Source organism: Thermobia domestica, chromosome 3, assembly GCF_964235325.1.
Source record: "Thermobia domestica chromosome 3, izTheDome1.hap1.1, whole genome shotgun sequence".
Lineage (NCBI taxonomy): Eukaryota > Metazoa > Arthropoda > Insecta > Zygentoma > Lepismatidae > Thermobia > Thermobia domestica.
This window is the reverse complement of record NC_137456.1, coordinates 286,411,403-286,427,351: the sequence shown is the minus strand read 5'-3', so window position 1 is coordinate 286,427,351 and position 15,949 is coordinate 286,411,403. Positions and strand designations below refer to the sequence as shown.

The window sequence follows — 15,949 nt, the reverse complement described above, 5'->3', positions numbered from 1 at the left end:
CAAAAAGCTACGATCCTAAAATTGATGGCATAGTTGACCAATTTGTTGCCAATAGATACTACCGTATCAAGGAATTGAACAAATGTGTTAGTGATACATTTATTACCAACACTATTAATTTATTATTACTGAATTATTTTAAATAGACTCCATAGTTCTGGATAATCATAATAACATTTTAAAACATTTTTCTGACCAGAAGAAAGAGAATTATCTAATAACTACACGATTTTTGTTACAGTTTCAAGGACCTAAAGTCCTCTTCATCATACATTGAGGAAAGACAGATAACAGCAAATCTTATATCATCCGCAGCCCGTTAGTTAGCATTTTCATTTATATACTTTTATTTGTTGTTTTTATATATATAAACTTTTAAATTTGTAATATGTAACAATATCATATAATTACATTATTATAATATAATTAATGTATTAACAATTATTTTCTTAATTGTTAATAATTAACTGGTCAGAAAAATGTTTTAAAATGAATTATTTTCAAAAGAGCAAATTCTATTGCCATCACTTGAACTATAAACCACGTTAAATATAGTTCAAAACTAAGGAAAATTGTTGAAGAATAGTTAAATTACAAACAGCATAATTCTTTTCATAGGAAGCCTTTCCCTATGAATCAAGTTGATCTTTCGGACAATAACTCTAAAGAAAATCGTAAAACGCAATCTCGAGTTGACAATAGGAAAAATAAAAAAAGGAAAACGACATTATTCTAAAAATAAAAATCAAAACTAAACATACTTAGGTAAACAAAACACTACTTATTCTCAATAACACTCTGATAGTAAAAATAACTTAGTCATAGTTCTGGTAGCTCAAACAGAGCTCAAAGAAGATTAAATCGTAAAAGTAACCTACTCATAGTTCTCGTAGTTCACACAGAGCTCAAAGAAGAGTAAATCAAGTGGAAAAATTAAGTATTGGCAATAACTTACAAGTGCCTCCCTATATTCCTGTTTCTCAAGTTAGGAAATCGTAAACAATATGCTCAAGGTTTTGATCAATCACAAGATTTTCCACCTCGAAAACAAGGTAATCAAATTTACGATCCTTGTTATACTGTATGTTCTTCGCCGAGAGATTACTTCTGGTACGCTGAAAAAAGTAAATGCTGAATTAGAAAAGAATCGAAAGAGGGATTTACACGTAGATTTTTTTATTTGTGAGCATCGGCATCTATGCCCTGTCACGTTCTGAGGCATGACGTTCCTCAGCGAGCAGACTATACGCAGAAAGGGAAAGAAGAAAGAATTGGTGAAGACAGGTAGGGCCTGGGACTTATATGTTAGGTACATTTCCGCCATTTGTTTGGTGTGAAAGAGGAAAACCCAGGGAAACCTTATTCAGGAAATCTGGTCTGAAAAAGCTTTTTATACTTGTCGAATTAGTGCCTTGTATACCTTCTAATATTACTCGAAACATTTGTGACGTAAACGCACTCACACATACTTCTCCTGTAGAATTCATAGTGTTAAGTAAAACCTTTAACAATATTATATATTGGGACGTAGAAACTTCATATGAGGAAATAGAAAGAGGTGATAGCGTAAATGATACAAATAAAATTACTCGAACTGCATAAAGTTACTGCAAAACAGTTAATACACAGATGAAAGCTTTTGTGATACTGGTGGCTCTATTCACTAGTTAGCTTAGAACTTTGGAAGTGCATTTCTGCTATTATTCCCAACCACGGGTAGTCGATTACTGAGATAAAGGAAAAAGCAGGTAACGGACGAAGTAAATGTTCATATGGAAATACAAAACTTGACTTTCCATGCTTGAGTTTTGGTTATGCCCAAGCAATCATATATTTTTATGAAAAAATATTAGTTTTATTAATGGGAAGGAAGTAGTCGTTGTTACTATGCTTACAGAAAATTCTGTGAAGGGAGAAACTAAACAAATAGAATCTAAGAACATTTTGTCACATGCCGACCGTGTAATAGAATCAAAGGATATTTCGTATATTTTTGCAGAAAATAAGAACCTTTCTCATGATAGTTCTGAGTGCGAATCAGATTGTGGTCATTAAAATTTTTCTTGTCCTGTAATAAATTATTTCAGAGTAGTAAAAAATAAGTTGGAAAATGAGTGAATTAATACATTAGAGGAACAAAAGAAAGTAAATGCTGAATTAGAAAAGAATCGAAAGAGGGATTTACACGTAGATTTTTTTTATTTGTGAGCATCGGCATCTATGCCCTGTCACGTTCTGAGGCATGACGTTCCTCAGCAAGCAGACTATACGCAGAAAGGGAAAGAAGAAAGAATTGGTGAAGACAGGTAGGGCCTTGGACTTATATGTTAGGTACATTTCCGCCATTTGTTTGGTGTGAAAGAGGAAAACCCAGGGAAACCTTATTCAGGAAATCTGGTCTGAAAAAGCTTTTTATACTTGTCGAATTAGTGCCTCCACCAAGAATCGAACCCGGGACTGCTCTCTACGAAGACGACAGCGTTAGCGACTACGCTATACGGGGTCACAACAAACAGGTTCTAAAGAATTTAGATTAATGAATGTAAACCTTAATCAAGCCGCTGAAGAATTTTTTTTTTGAGTTATATGGTAAATATCTCCCATAAAAGATTGAACTGATAATGCACCTTGTATAAGACAGGAAAAGCAGAGTGTTAGTCTCGTTATCAGATTTGAAAAATCTTTACGTCCTTGAAAATAACTATGGAATAGTGACTGTAAACGAAACTCGCGAAAAATTCATGAATGTAATCATTTGGATAATGAACAAAACCAAAAGTTGTTCACTTTGTTGTTAAGGATACAAATGTTTTCACAATTTACCCAGGTAGATGTAATATGTATGAATACGCTAAGGAGGTTAATACTACAAAACCTATTGTAGAACAACCATATAGTCTTCCATACCAGCTGATACGGAATATTGATAAACAAATCGATGAGTGGAAAATTAGGTACCATTGAAAGCACTGTTTCAGTTCATAGTCATTCCGTTTGCCGTGTAAAAAAGAAAACACGAATAAACCAAGAGTTGTTATTGATCTCACGGAACTGAATACGTACAGTTGAAGCAGCTTAAGGTTAATAAAAATAGAAGATTTTCTTTTTAAAATTCCAAGATGCTCAGTTCGTTAGTTTTTCGAATTTAGTCTCATCCAACAACCATATTGTTATTTCTAAAGAATCCCCAAAGTTCACTGCCTTTTCTTGGAATGACACAATGTATAGATTTATAATTATATCTTTAACATAAATTTATGGTTCTGCTGCTTTAATTGTTGGTTTACGAACAGTGTTAGATCACGATTAGTGCGAGAAACTTGTATCCCATGTGGACGATCTGAGTGTTAGAACTTTTTCTTGAGAAAAACTACTTGAAATTTTAGACCATATTGTTTACGAAATTGTCTAAAGCTAGCATGACTGTAAATTTGTCAAAATCCTCATTTTGTAAAACGACTTTCAATATTTTAGTCTTTGTTGTAACACTTGAAGATATCTTCAACGATCCTTCTTAAGTATGAGTTATTCGCAAATTACCTCACTCTACATACATGAAAAAATTACTACATGTATAGGTCTTTTTGAATGGTATTCTAAATTTGTAGATAAGTTTGCTGATTTTGACTATCCTTTATCTGAACTTAGCAAGAGTAAAAAGGGTACATTCACTCTTAAGTTGAGAATAGCTTTTAGTCTCTCAAAGATAGATGAGTCCAAAAGATTGTTCTTAGTCATCCTCGAATTGATCATGATTTTTGTTTCATAACGTATAGTTTAAGGTGGCAGTAGCCACCATAATTTTTTAAGAAATTGATTTTAAACGTAATGTTATCTGCTTTAATATTAAAATTTTAAACACACCTCTTCATTTGTATATTACAATAGATTTTGAAGCTTTAGTAATTGTAATTTGTATTTGTAAATGGGGACACTTCCTGTATGATAAACACATTAAGGTGTATATAGATCATAACTGTTTCGTGCTGGTATATACAATTCGGAACTGGAACAATCGTCTAGCTATATGGAGCTTACAATTACATGGTTTTGACCTAAAAATTGTACATACTTCTGGAATTGACAAGTAGGAGAGTGGTACATTATTGCGAGTTGTGTTACCTCCAATAAATGAAGTACATGTGGTAAATAATTTACATGTATTGCCATCTCTTACCGGAAATATGAGTGTCCAGAAATTGGTTGAAAAACAATATGAAAATCCTGAATACGACTCCATCATTCAACGTTTGCAAAATCCGAATGATATCTTCTTCGAGCGATATAGAAACGAAAAAAAAAACTCTACAAGACAATGGTAGGTCAATGAGACAGGACTATGGTAGAGACAGAAAGTCAGACCATGGTATACTTTTCAAAATTCATTTTCATAACGCTTGGAGAATCTGCACTCCACTTGCGTTAATGCATGTAGTTATAGAACATATATGTTGTCAACGTGGAGTAACCCAGCTAGTTTGCATTCGAATGTAAAACAATCTGATTCACTATTGAAACATTTTAGAATTTAGTGTAAAAGATAATATTAATGGTAAATACATCTTTTAGGCAAATAAATTGGTCATTCCAGTTTTAAAATGAAGCAAGATTATACGTAAGAGAAACACTAAACACAACCAAAAACAAGAACGTAGACACAAAGTAAGAGAAAACGATCTCGTTTTTTTTAATCAAACAAATTTAAGTTCTGCAATTGGCAAGAGGATTTCGAAGTTCCTTCATTTCGAAGTCCCCTAATTTGCTCGAAAAAGTTTCTGAAAAGGTATTTGAATTGATAGATCCACTTACAGGTAATTCTTTAGGTTTCCAATCGATTGACAGAATAGAACTTTGGAAACCTACTAAAGAAACAAAAACATTCTAACTTAACTAGCTATAAACATTGTAACAATACTCTTGCAAGATTGCAGTCATCACCCAGGAGTAAAAAAAAACTCATATGTATGTAGCAGGCTACGGCAGCCTTATCTGAAGTTTTAGAAAAGTCTAGGTGATAACCAACTGGGAATAATACATGAAATAAAGAAAGAAATTAGAGAATTATCAATATTATGTTTTTCTAAGACTCTGTACACATATTAGTCTCTTCCTTGTACACGAAAAACTGCTTAAGTACTCTCAAGCTTGGAAGTGAGATATTCTCCCCGCTTTTGTATTTGAGTCATGCTATTTAACGTACTGCGTATGCAATTTTCTTAATATAGCCCTTCACTATTATTTTAATTTTCGCATACAATGCCCTTTTGCCCCGCTTCGAGATGGGTATAACTAAATGAATATATTTGAGGTTTGGTTCCTTCCAATTTAGCGTGGCACATTATGTTGAGTGATAAGATAGGGTCACAGTTGAAAAATTACTATGTACTAGTTTAAATGTGATATTAGAACGTTGCATTAATTTCGATAATTATCATCAACCAATAAAGTATATATATTATATTGTATCGTTGTTTATATACTTTGCCATATTTTGATTATATTATATATTAGGTTGTTTAGTGTTTGCAAATGAAACAATACAATGTTGCAGCAATTCAAAATTTTTACAATATATAATTGACTAAGTATGTCTAAATTTTCTTAAGGTGATGTAATTTTGTATTTCGTTGTAATGTTAAGTGTGTGAAGGAGCACTGGGCAGTGAATGAGTAAACTTTTTACTAAATAAAAGAGCTATTATTAATTTACATAAATGTTTGAATTGTTTGTTTGCATATGCATTCTATTATAGTTGGAGTATAAAAATGTAGAAATTTGAAATGAAAATAACTCATTGAAAAAGTCCATGTTAATTCAAATTCAAATATTCGAATATTAACTTACACAAATATTAAATGTAGTATTTTATAGCTTTATTGTCTGAACATTTTCAAAAGTGCGCTTAAACAAATACAAAAATATGAACTGAAAGACGACACAAAATGGCTCTCGCGTATCGAAGAGATAGCCCTCGTGAATCGTGCCGAATTTCGTGATTTTCGTACCAAAAACTTTAGTTGTCGACTGTGAATGTTAGGAAATTTTGGATTTAAAATAATATTATACCGTTGAGGAGAAGGACTAAAAGAAGTTCAATATTTTGTGCCAGGATTCTTGACGAAATTAAATCTCTTCAACCCTATATCGCACGCCATTTACAACTGGACTAATGGCGATTAGAAATAATGTGCAAGCGAGAACTTTATTTAAGAACAACGCAATTGTGTTCTGAGCTTTTTCGCTACCTTACTAGAGACTCTACGTTCCACAAATTTCAGTAGCTCCAGTTAACTCCCATTTCGTTAAACAGTACATCAGCAGACTTCTCCAACTACTCGTGAGCGAAATACTTCGATGGGTGCAAACAATATCAAAATAATATGGTAGATATCAAATAATAAGTAGTACTTAGTGCAGTGAAATATATATATATGAACTAGTTTTGTAAAATTATTCAACTTTATTAGTGCTAATAAGAATTGTGTTTCACGGTATATTACGTAAATTCCAAAGCGAATAAGTAGTGTGGATGTTATGTATTAATGCAAGCCTCTATGTTAATAACAAGAAAGGCGGAAGGTCAAAGAGAGCATTATACGCAATGATGTTACAGTCATAAGGTCGCTTTCCTTTTTGTGAAGTTTCTTTTGTGAATAGTTAATAGAAATTACAGAGTGACGCTATTTTCTTTATCCCAAGATGTATTTTATATACTGTAATTTATAGAACTATATCGAATGAATTGTTATTTGAAAATTCAAAAACCAACATCTATAACTAAACCATTATCATCCTTGTGACGCTATACTGAAGAAGAAAAATGAAAGGAATCGCAACCTTTTCCAAATTACAATGGAATTACGTTGAACACACTTATATTTTTTTCATTCTTGAACATTTCGTTCTTTCAACGCGTTTCTTTTTTCGGTCTCGTGCGTTAAATATTAATGGCCACTAATTGGAAATAATTTCTTCTTTTTTCATTATAATGATAAGTTAAGTGTGCTTTACTTATAATTGCATTTGTGTTAGCCACAATAAAATATATAATGAAATAAGTTAAAATCAATGTTTCGTGTGAATATTCCCGAATAGATATCATGTGAATTTTTCTTCGTGAAATGTGTGTATAGTTTTTGAAATTAAAGTACTCAGGTAAACTTCAAAATTTATTGAAATATGTTCATTGTGTAAGAGTTACTATGTTATTTTCTATTTTAGTTTATTTGATGCAGTATGGCGAAACGTTCTCTTATTCCTAAACATTAGGTGCGCTTCATAAATTTGAGGTAAACCTTCAACTCCAACTCCACGACATTTTATGAGAGATTTTTAGTCTAACTCGAAGCTTCATGTGACATGTTCTCATGGGAGTCTTAAATTTCGTTATACTGTATTCATCCCGAATGAATGAGTAAGCTATAATACTTGATTCGCTTGGGATGATAATTTACAATAAGAGGGAACGAGTTTAAACTATGAACACAATCTAGGATAAGTATTTTAAGAATTTTCATCAGCAAGGTTAGAAGCCCGATGAGTTACTAAAACGACTTTTTTTCTACGCGAGAAATTGTTATAGCATATCCAGTGACGTCCAGGATCAAACCCAGATCATGTTACGTAATAAGAAATTTAATTTTATTATTGCCATAAGACACATTTTATACTTCTTAATAACACATTTATGAACGAAATTCTATAATGAGGGGCGTTTAAACAAACGTATTTGTACCTAAAACTAAGACTTCAAAAAATAAGACTAAACTGACTAAACATTCTTATGTAATGTAAAAAGTCTTAAAGTAATACGTGTACACAGAGTGTATATAACAAGCAGAAATAGTATAAGAAGAACCAATAACCAATAACCAATAAGAAGTATAAGCAGAAATAACCAATGTTAATCATTGCTAAATTACTTTAGTAAACGTTGTGCGAAAGAATTTGTTTGTAACGCAACAAATACGTAAAATTTTATATTATCTAATATGAAATATTGTAACTATTGTAAAACAAATACCAAATGAACCCTGTGTGAAAATTGATCTAATTAATTACCTTAGTTAATAATGAAATAAGGATAGTTTCTCACAAAACTCAAGGTTCTGACGTCATATTACCCATACGTCACGGCAAACACTATGTACAAATTAAAAAAATAACGAGTAATACCCGTAACCACTACTTACAAAATTAATGGCAAAATTAGTATCTGGAGTTCACTAATCTCTGAACAGTAATTTGGCTTTGGTAAGCAAGTTGAGAGGCATTGGTTACGAACAACCTTAATTTACAAATCTAAAGTGATCCAGGAAGTTGTCAAGAAAATACTAAAGAATCAAATTTTGTAATTTCCAATAATAGAGAGGTTAAAAACCGCTCCATATACGATTCAAATATGATTTTGAGTTAACATTCGAATAAAAAAGTAAAAACAAAATTGGGTAGAACAAGTTAGCGGAGATCAGTGACTAGGCCCTTCTTCGACATCTTTGGAAGTGGCATAAAAAATATCACGCAGTTGACAAAAATTAAATTGTTTACAAAACTTTCAATCTAAAGTGTTAATAAGTTCCTGTTCATTTCAAAAAACTTCAATTTTAGAAGAAGCGAAAGAAGTTAAAATGCTTACCGTATTATTTCGCTGTAATGCTAAACTAATGCACTTAAATAACAATCGAGCACTTCTCGGATCTTCCGTCTTGAGATTTATTTTCGACCGAATATTATTTAAGAATTTCCTAGTTTCCTGCCTAAAAACTCCCATGCTTCCAGTAGAAAAGCCGATGAACATATTATATTCTTTTAGCTTAGAATATGTATTTCGTGTGATTTCGCTTATCGTCTGTCTCAGCAGCAAAGATTTAATGTCAAACCATCTGACCGTTTCACATCATCTCGGACATTCCAGATGGTTCTAAAATTCTTAGGATATCAATAATGGCAGAGTTCGTCCTATTATATTATTTAGCTCTCCATGACGAGAAATTCGATCACCACTCCTAGGAGAACTTAGTGCTTGAAAGTCTTTTTCATCAACTTGATCTTGACATGTACTGACATTTGAAACTGTGACAAATATTTAAACCGAGAGTTAGAGCAAAACAAATTTTAAATGTGTTACTGTCCAAGAAAATTCCAATATTTCTGTAGACATGAACCAGATTCTTTTCTTTGAAACGATTTAAATGTGCAATATCAGATGGATTTTCAGCGACCAATTCTTTACTAATTATTGCTGTTAATATAATTTTATGTCAATTCTGTCGTAAAGTAAAAGACATAGGTAATCTCATTGCATATATCGTTCCATAGCTCCAATCAATACGTCAAGTGAGGAATTTCCAGTTTGTGAACTGGAATATTTAGTATATTGCAGACAAATGTATTCACTTCAAAACAAGAGGACGGGAAAGCTGGAAAGCTTAAATTTGACTTTTGCTAAACCTTCTAAGCGAACTGATAAGTTTGCTTGAGTACATTGATTTTCATTCAAAGAATAATTGATGATTGACTGTAGTGCATATTTCAAGTAATAAACAAGCTAAAGTAGTTTCGAAGGTATGGACCATGTAGGAGTGGTGGGTAAAAAATACATGAATTCTGCTATTCCCAAGCAATTCTTAAGTAGAAAAAAAGCCATTTGCACCGGTAAAGTCTTCAGACGCTTAGTTATTATTTTTTACATTTAAATAGTCATCAAAAGTTTCCTCATATCCACCCTGAAGAAGGGGTGAACATAAGAGAGATAATGCACTTCTAAGTATCGTCCATATCCCCGGTAACAATTCTTAAAACTGGGATTCAACTTCTTTGTTTGGGTTCGCTGATATGAAAAAAAGATCGCATTTAGACGGGTTAACTTCAAGTTTTTTTATTCTTTTACTAGCATCTGCATGTCTTGCTGATCTAACTTTGGTGAACCACTTAAGCTACCGTCATCTAAGTAGAAGATATTTAGTTCAGACGATGAAGTGCGAACTATTTGGTGGATGATCAAAAAAACAAGTTGAATCTCAGTTTCAAGAATTGTTTCCTGGAATACGGAAGATACTTAAAAATGAATTCTCTCTCTTGGGATCACCTCACATTTTGGATGGATATGAAGTAATATTTGATGAGCATTTAAATAGATTAGAAATAATAATTCAGCGTTTGAAGGCAAAATTTTAAAAATATGAAGTTGTGAACTTTGTTTTCTTAGAACGTTGTTATTCCTTATTTTCTCAAATTCAAAGCAGTTTAAAATTATTTTCGTTTCTAAATTTAAATTTATGTAACTCAAAACAAAAGAGTTTAACTTAAGATTATGAAACTAAGGGAGATTTCCAAAATACACGAATTGAATGCTCAAACTTATAGGACAAAAATAAATATCGGTTTCAATAGAGAAAACAATCAAAAATGGAGCCTGCTCATTCGAATCTTAATCCTAATGACAAGCATTCCTTGCTTTTCCTTATTGTCTTCATTCTACGGGGGTAAATGCTGAAAATGAAATTGGTTAGCTATAACCAATTCTGGTTCTGACATATATTCCTGTTGAAAGAATACTACTGTTTTTGCTCTATGGAAATAAATATTGAAACCAGAATTATTGCTAATGCAACCACTTTGATAGAGTGTTCGGGGATTGATTATGAGAACTTAGTCGTTTGCAGATAACTGCTTCACGTCATCCATTACCGTATTTGCACAATATCCATAAATGTAAAAATCGGATGATTTGAAATATTTTGGGTCGAATGACGGATTTGTTCGAGGAGATAAAATAATTCTGAGTTGCGGAATCATTATAGGAAACTGACTTTTATTTTTATTATCGTTCTTGCTCTGCTACCTATTGACAGACGGAGGACGGACATTGTCATTATATAAGAATTCCGAAACTTAGACATAGCACAATTCGGAAATCGAATTCCCAAACTTACGTATGTAGTATAGTTTGGAAATCAAATTCAGTTCCCAATCTGAGATTTTAAGAATTACGTAAACGAAAAAGGAATGACATGTTTTTATAAAACTCTGGACTAACTGATTCTATTTTAGTCAATTAAGGTCCAGGTCCATTGGCATGAACTTTAAATAGACTTCTCTCTTCTTAATCAACATTGAATAAATCGTTTAATCTTATGCAAAATTAAAATAAATTCTAATGACACTCAATTGAGTGCCTTGACAAAATAGAGTAAGGAGATTTTTGTTAAATTTTATGTTTTGATACTTTGATCACTACAACAAAAATGAAAAAATGAAACGTTAGTTTTCATGTTATGTATTTAGTTTTTTGTACATTCATGTTATTAAAAGTTCCTCAAACGGAGCTAAACATTATACATCTGTCTACTGTCACCACTTTCCCCTTAACTTACATACAAATACGATGTGTGGACTTCCGACCAGCTTCGTAATGCGTTAGAATTCGCTTGTCACTAAAGTATTAAAATAATACTCCAAATGTCTTTTTTTCTTTAAAATAGCCAGTTGCTAAAAATTGTAAAATCCTGAAGAGGATGAGTTTGGTAAAACTTTCAAATTAACATGAAATCAATAAATGTGGATTAATTAGCAATTTCTCTGAATTCTCTTACACAGTTAAACAGCAATTGGATCAAAAGCAGTCAGGATTACTTTTGCTTATATGCAAGTGATTCTCTCATGTATATAGTCTAAGTTTTTTAAACGAGTGAGTAAATATTTTGTCGTGTCATAATGTAACATGTTTATAATTTGTGTTCATGGAAACAGTGAATCTAACAAAATTAACAAAAAAATATTATGAGTAATATGTATTTGTTATATGAGTTTTTATTTATGGAATAAAGTATTCTGAAAAATGCAATATCTCTAATTAGAAAAAATGTATTGAAAAGCACAAACACTGACAGACTGAGATAATTATACAAACTAGAGAAACAATTGAGAACCACAAATACACTAGTATGCATATGTTTGACAAGCATGACATTTTTATGTCTTTCTTTGCACCCGTTATTCTTTTGTGTCACAACCAGCACGCATAAGAGAGGCATTTACTGTGTAAATTTAACATAGATATTATTTACAGTCATAACATATTACCTAGGTTATTCCTCTGCGATTTTACTTTACCTGGTATTGCTCAGATCTTCTAACGTACCGTGCTGGAACAGTACTTATGAGTCTAGTGTATTAGCAGCAAGTATTTCAATGTATTTCCCCCCAAGCTATTATCCGTGCTGTAGTACAAAAGTCCTTACGTGCAACATCGTTAGTTGTTACAGAGGTATAAAATACATTGTCGGAAACATTGTGTACATTAGATAACAAGTGTTCAGACCAGCGACGGAAACATGTTCTCACAGTATATTACCTTGCAATTTGATCTACAATTTCTATAATTCTTCTCATAAAATATATAAAATAGAAAGATGTGCAGATATATATACAGATGGTGATCAGAAAAATGGAAACACCTGTAGTTGGCAACACGTCAGATGTATGGATTGGCAGTGGTGTCGTGGCGCCCGCAGCGCCGGCCCGCTGGTGGTGGTATGTTAGGTCGGTCTCCATACTACGTCAGGCGCAGCAGAATAGCAGTGTCCAGTGGCTGAAACAGACGGAGGTAGTGTAAAATGGGAGACCTCTCAGATTTTCAAAGAGGGCAAATTGTTGGTGCGCGGTTATGTGGAGTGAGTGTGACGGCAGTGGCTACTGTGTTTGGTGTGTCGCGTGGGATAGTGTCGAAGGTGATGACGGCCTACAAAACACACGGGAAAACCACATCGGGTAAGCGGAACAGTGGGCGGAAGAAAATCATGAGTGACAGGTCACGCCGGGTATTAAAGCGCACTGTCACGCAGAACCATCCTGCCACTGCGGAGCAAGTGACGGAGGAACTCAATCAGCATCTCCCCCACCCTGTTTCGACTATCACAGTCCGCCGCGAATTACATGACATGAACGTAGGGGGTTGTGTTGCACCGGCCAAACCGCTCATCAGGGACCATAAAGCTTTCGCACGCCGCGAATGGTGCCGCGACCATGCAACTTGGACCGTTGAGGACTGGAAACGTGTGATATGGTCGGATGAGTCATCCTTTACCCTATTACCAACCACGGGCCGTGTTTATGTATGGGGAACGCCCAAAGAAGCTTATGATCTGCAGTGTCTCTGCTCAACTGTAAAACATGGCGGCGGCTCGGTGATGCTGTGGGCTGCCATATCATGGTTTTCATTGTGTCCTTTGGTCACACTTAGTGGACGAATCACTGCTAACGATTATGTCGCAATTTTAGGAGATCACTTGCATCCTATGGTCCGGATGTTGTTCCCGGACAATGACGTCATCTTCCACAATGATAATGCACCCATTCACACAGCTGGCGTTGTTGCACTGTGGTTTGAGGAACATCGGGATGAAGTTCAACACCTGCCCTGGCCCGCTCAATCCCCAGACCTCAACATAATTGAACATCTGTGGTCCGTCTTGGAAACACGTCTCCGGCAACGATTTCCACCTCCATCCTCTCTCACAGAACTGGCCGATGCCCTGCACGAGGAATGGTGTAAAATTCCACTTGCTACCATTCACGACCTCTATGCCTCCATGCCACGTCGCATCAAGGCTGTTGTGAAGCCGAAAGGTGGCCCGACACCATATTAATCTGGTAAGTTGCAATTTCGTTCAGGTGTTTCCATTTTTCTGATCACCATCTGTATATGTTTGTGTGTGTGTGGGTGGGTGTGTGTTTATTGTTTCTCCACATATAGACCTTCTTGACATCATTTTCCTTATATACTGTCAGGGTTCCAAGGTTAAGTTTTAAGTATAACTCTATTACACAACTCTTCTTGATCTTTCTTGCCAAAGAATAACATTTGTTTCCTAATCTTATTAAGAGTGTCATAAAGAATGGTACCTTTTTCGTGTATTGTTTCAGATAGTGATAAACTAGTGAATGGAATTTCAGAATATCACACTACCATTTTTCTATTGAAGTATCGATATCTTTTGACATAGTTTTCAAGTGTCCTAAAATAAAAAAAATTATGGGTCTTTCCTGAAATACAACAGATTTTTGCTGATAATATATGTATGTCATTACATGCGTCCCTCTAATACATCCCTTCATATTTGCTGACTTCTGTGCTCTAGATTGCCTATAGTAGCATATTCAGTTTGACGGAAAACAAGATTAGTTGAAAAAATATATACATGCTAACTAACTAGCTCGGCAAATTTTACCGTTTGAAATGAAATTATTCTACAGCTCTGATAAAATAATACATTTATAAGCTTGCAGCTTTCTCTTCTGCGAATTTCAAATCAAATCATATTAGAATACCAATCTATTTCACCGATATTGTATTCCTATCGAACAATATTTCACAATTGTCTGATCACAAGCTATTAAAAATGGTAATCTTATACTCAAAGTGTACACAAATGTCGTATATTACAGAATATTAAAATTCATGTTTTTCGTCAGCATCGCTATTTTGACATCCAGTATCCGACCCAAACTCACCAATTTCCCGAATAGATTCAATAATTTCTAGTTATTCAAAATAGATCTCATATACAACTATGATCCATGCACTAAATGGAACAAATTACATAATTAACACAATCAAATTGATATCTGGTGAGTGTGAAGTATACTAAACGAAATTGCAGAAATTTTTGAACCTTGGGTATAATGGAGGAGGGGTAGATAGAGTAAGTAGAAATGATAGGACTGTCTACTAGTAGATAAAGAATAGATATGAGGATCTACTAGTATTCCGAATTCACATGTTCAAATAAAATTGGGTGTAATCTGTTTTATATATTGGGTGAAGAATGTAACGAAAATGGTTCTAGAAAAATATAAATCATTTCCGACACTAATCAAGAAATCAAAGTAACTTTAATGCATTGTGTATTTATAATTAAGTGAATGAAACTCAAAACGTCATTTTGATTTTAGTCAATTGTTAATTATAAGCAATGGTTAAAATATAAATTGAATCCACAATTAACCATACGAGATACCAGTGTTATATTTACTCAATATGTATATTTAGGAGCCTAAATCCGAGCTTAAACAACATATAATTTTAGACTATCAGTGAAAATTCAACGGTTTTATTCAACAATAGTAATTATTGTAATCGTTAGAACAAAAACTGTACCCATTATAGTTGTCTGTGGTAGGCTACAACATAGAGCACAATTTGTGTTCTGTGGTAAGTTGCAAATTATCATTAACATACACATTCATGCCTGTACTGGTATAAGTTCAAAATTAGGAACAATAATATAAAGGAAATAACCTAAATTTATGTAATCATAATATAAATACACAGTTTAGTTTACAACTGGAAATACTATATTAAAATATAATTTAAAAATTGGCATTCTTAATGCACTTACTTTTCACTGGTAGATCTTCTTGGTCTTGCAATTTCAGCCCAGCCATGAAATTGAGTGGACAGAAATATATTTTCTAGGCAGTTCGGCATTATTGGATATTATTTTTATATTTCGACGAATAGAGAAACTAGAACAAATAAAAGGATGTTCATAAGAAATTATATAAAACGAAATTACATTAGAAATTATATAAAAAAAACTAAACATGAACACACACAATAAAAGAACTAAGAGGATCGTGTAAGTGAAAAGTAATGTTCGTACAATTTCATAGTTAGCATTTTGGAAGAAGAGTGAATATTGATAAGACCACCCTCTTCAATTGTTTGAAACATATCATGTAGAATTGAATTGGCCAATACCCAGAAAATTATCAATTAAGAACATAAACGCGGAATGATGAATTTGAATGTTAAACGCTATATTATGAAATTAAAGACTTATATTACATTTTCTCGCTTCATAAAATTGATTTTACAAAGTATTAAGCTTCGTTACAAATGTTGTTCTGGAAGATATGGTGCGTTATGCACGTGACCCAAAAGTGG

The 15,949-nt window shown here is 33.2% G+C and overlaps 1 protein-coding gene across 1 annotated transcript in view; it reads right to left on the bottom strand.

Annotated features, from left to right (window-relative positions):
- The window catches only part of LOC145682245 (uncharacterized), a 198,096-nt gene extending 182,573 nt beyond the window's left edge, over window positions 1-15,523 (bottom strand). The window contains exon 1 of the mRNA XM_081753828.1: window positions 15,402-15,523. Coding sequence (XP_081609954.1) covers window positions 15,402-15,490 — 89 coding nt within the window. The 5' untranslated portion in view covers window positions 15,491-15,523. The remainder of the gene's footprint in view (window positions 1-15,401) is intronic.
- Window positions 15,524-15,949: the final 426 nt, after the last annotated feature.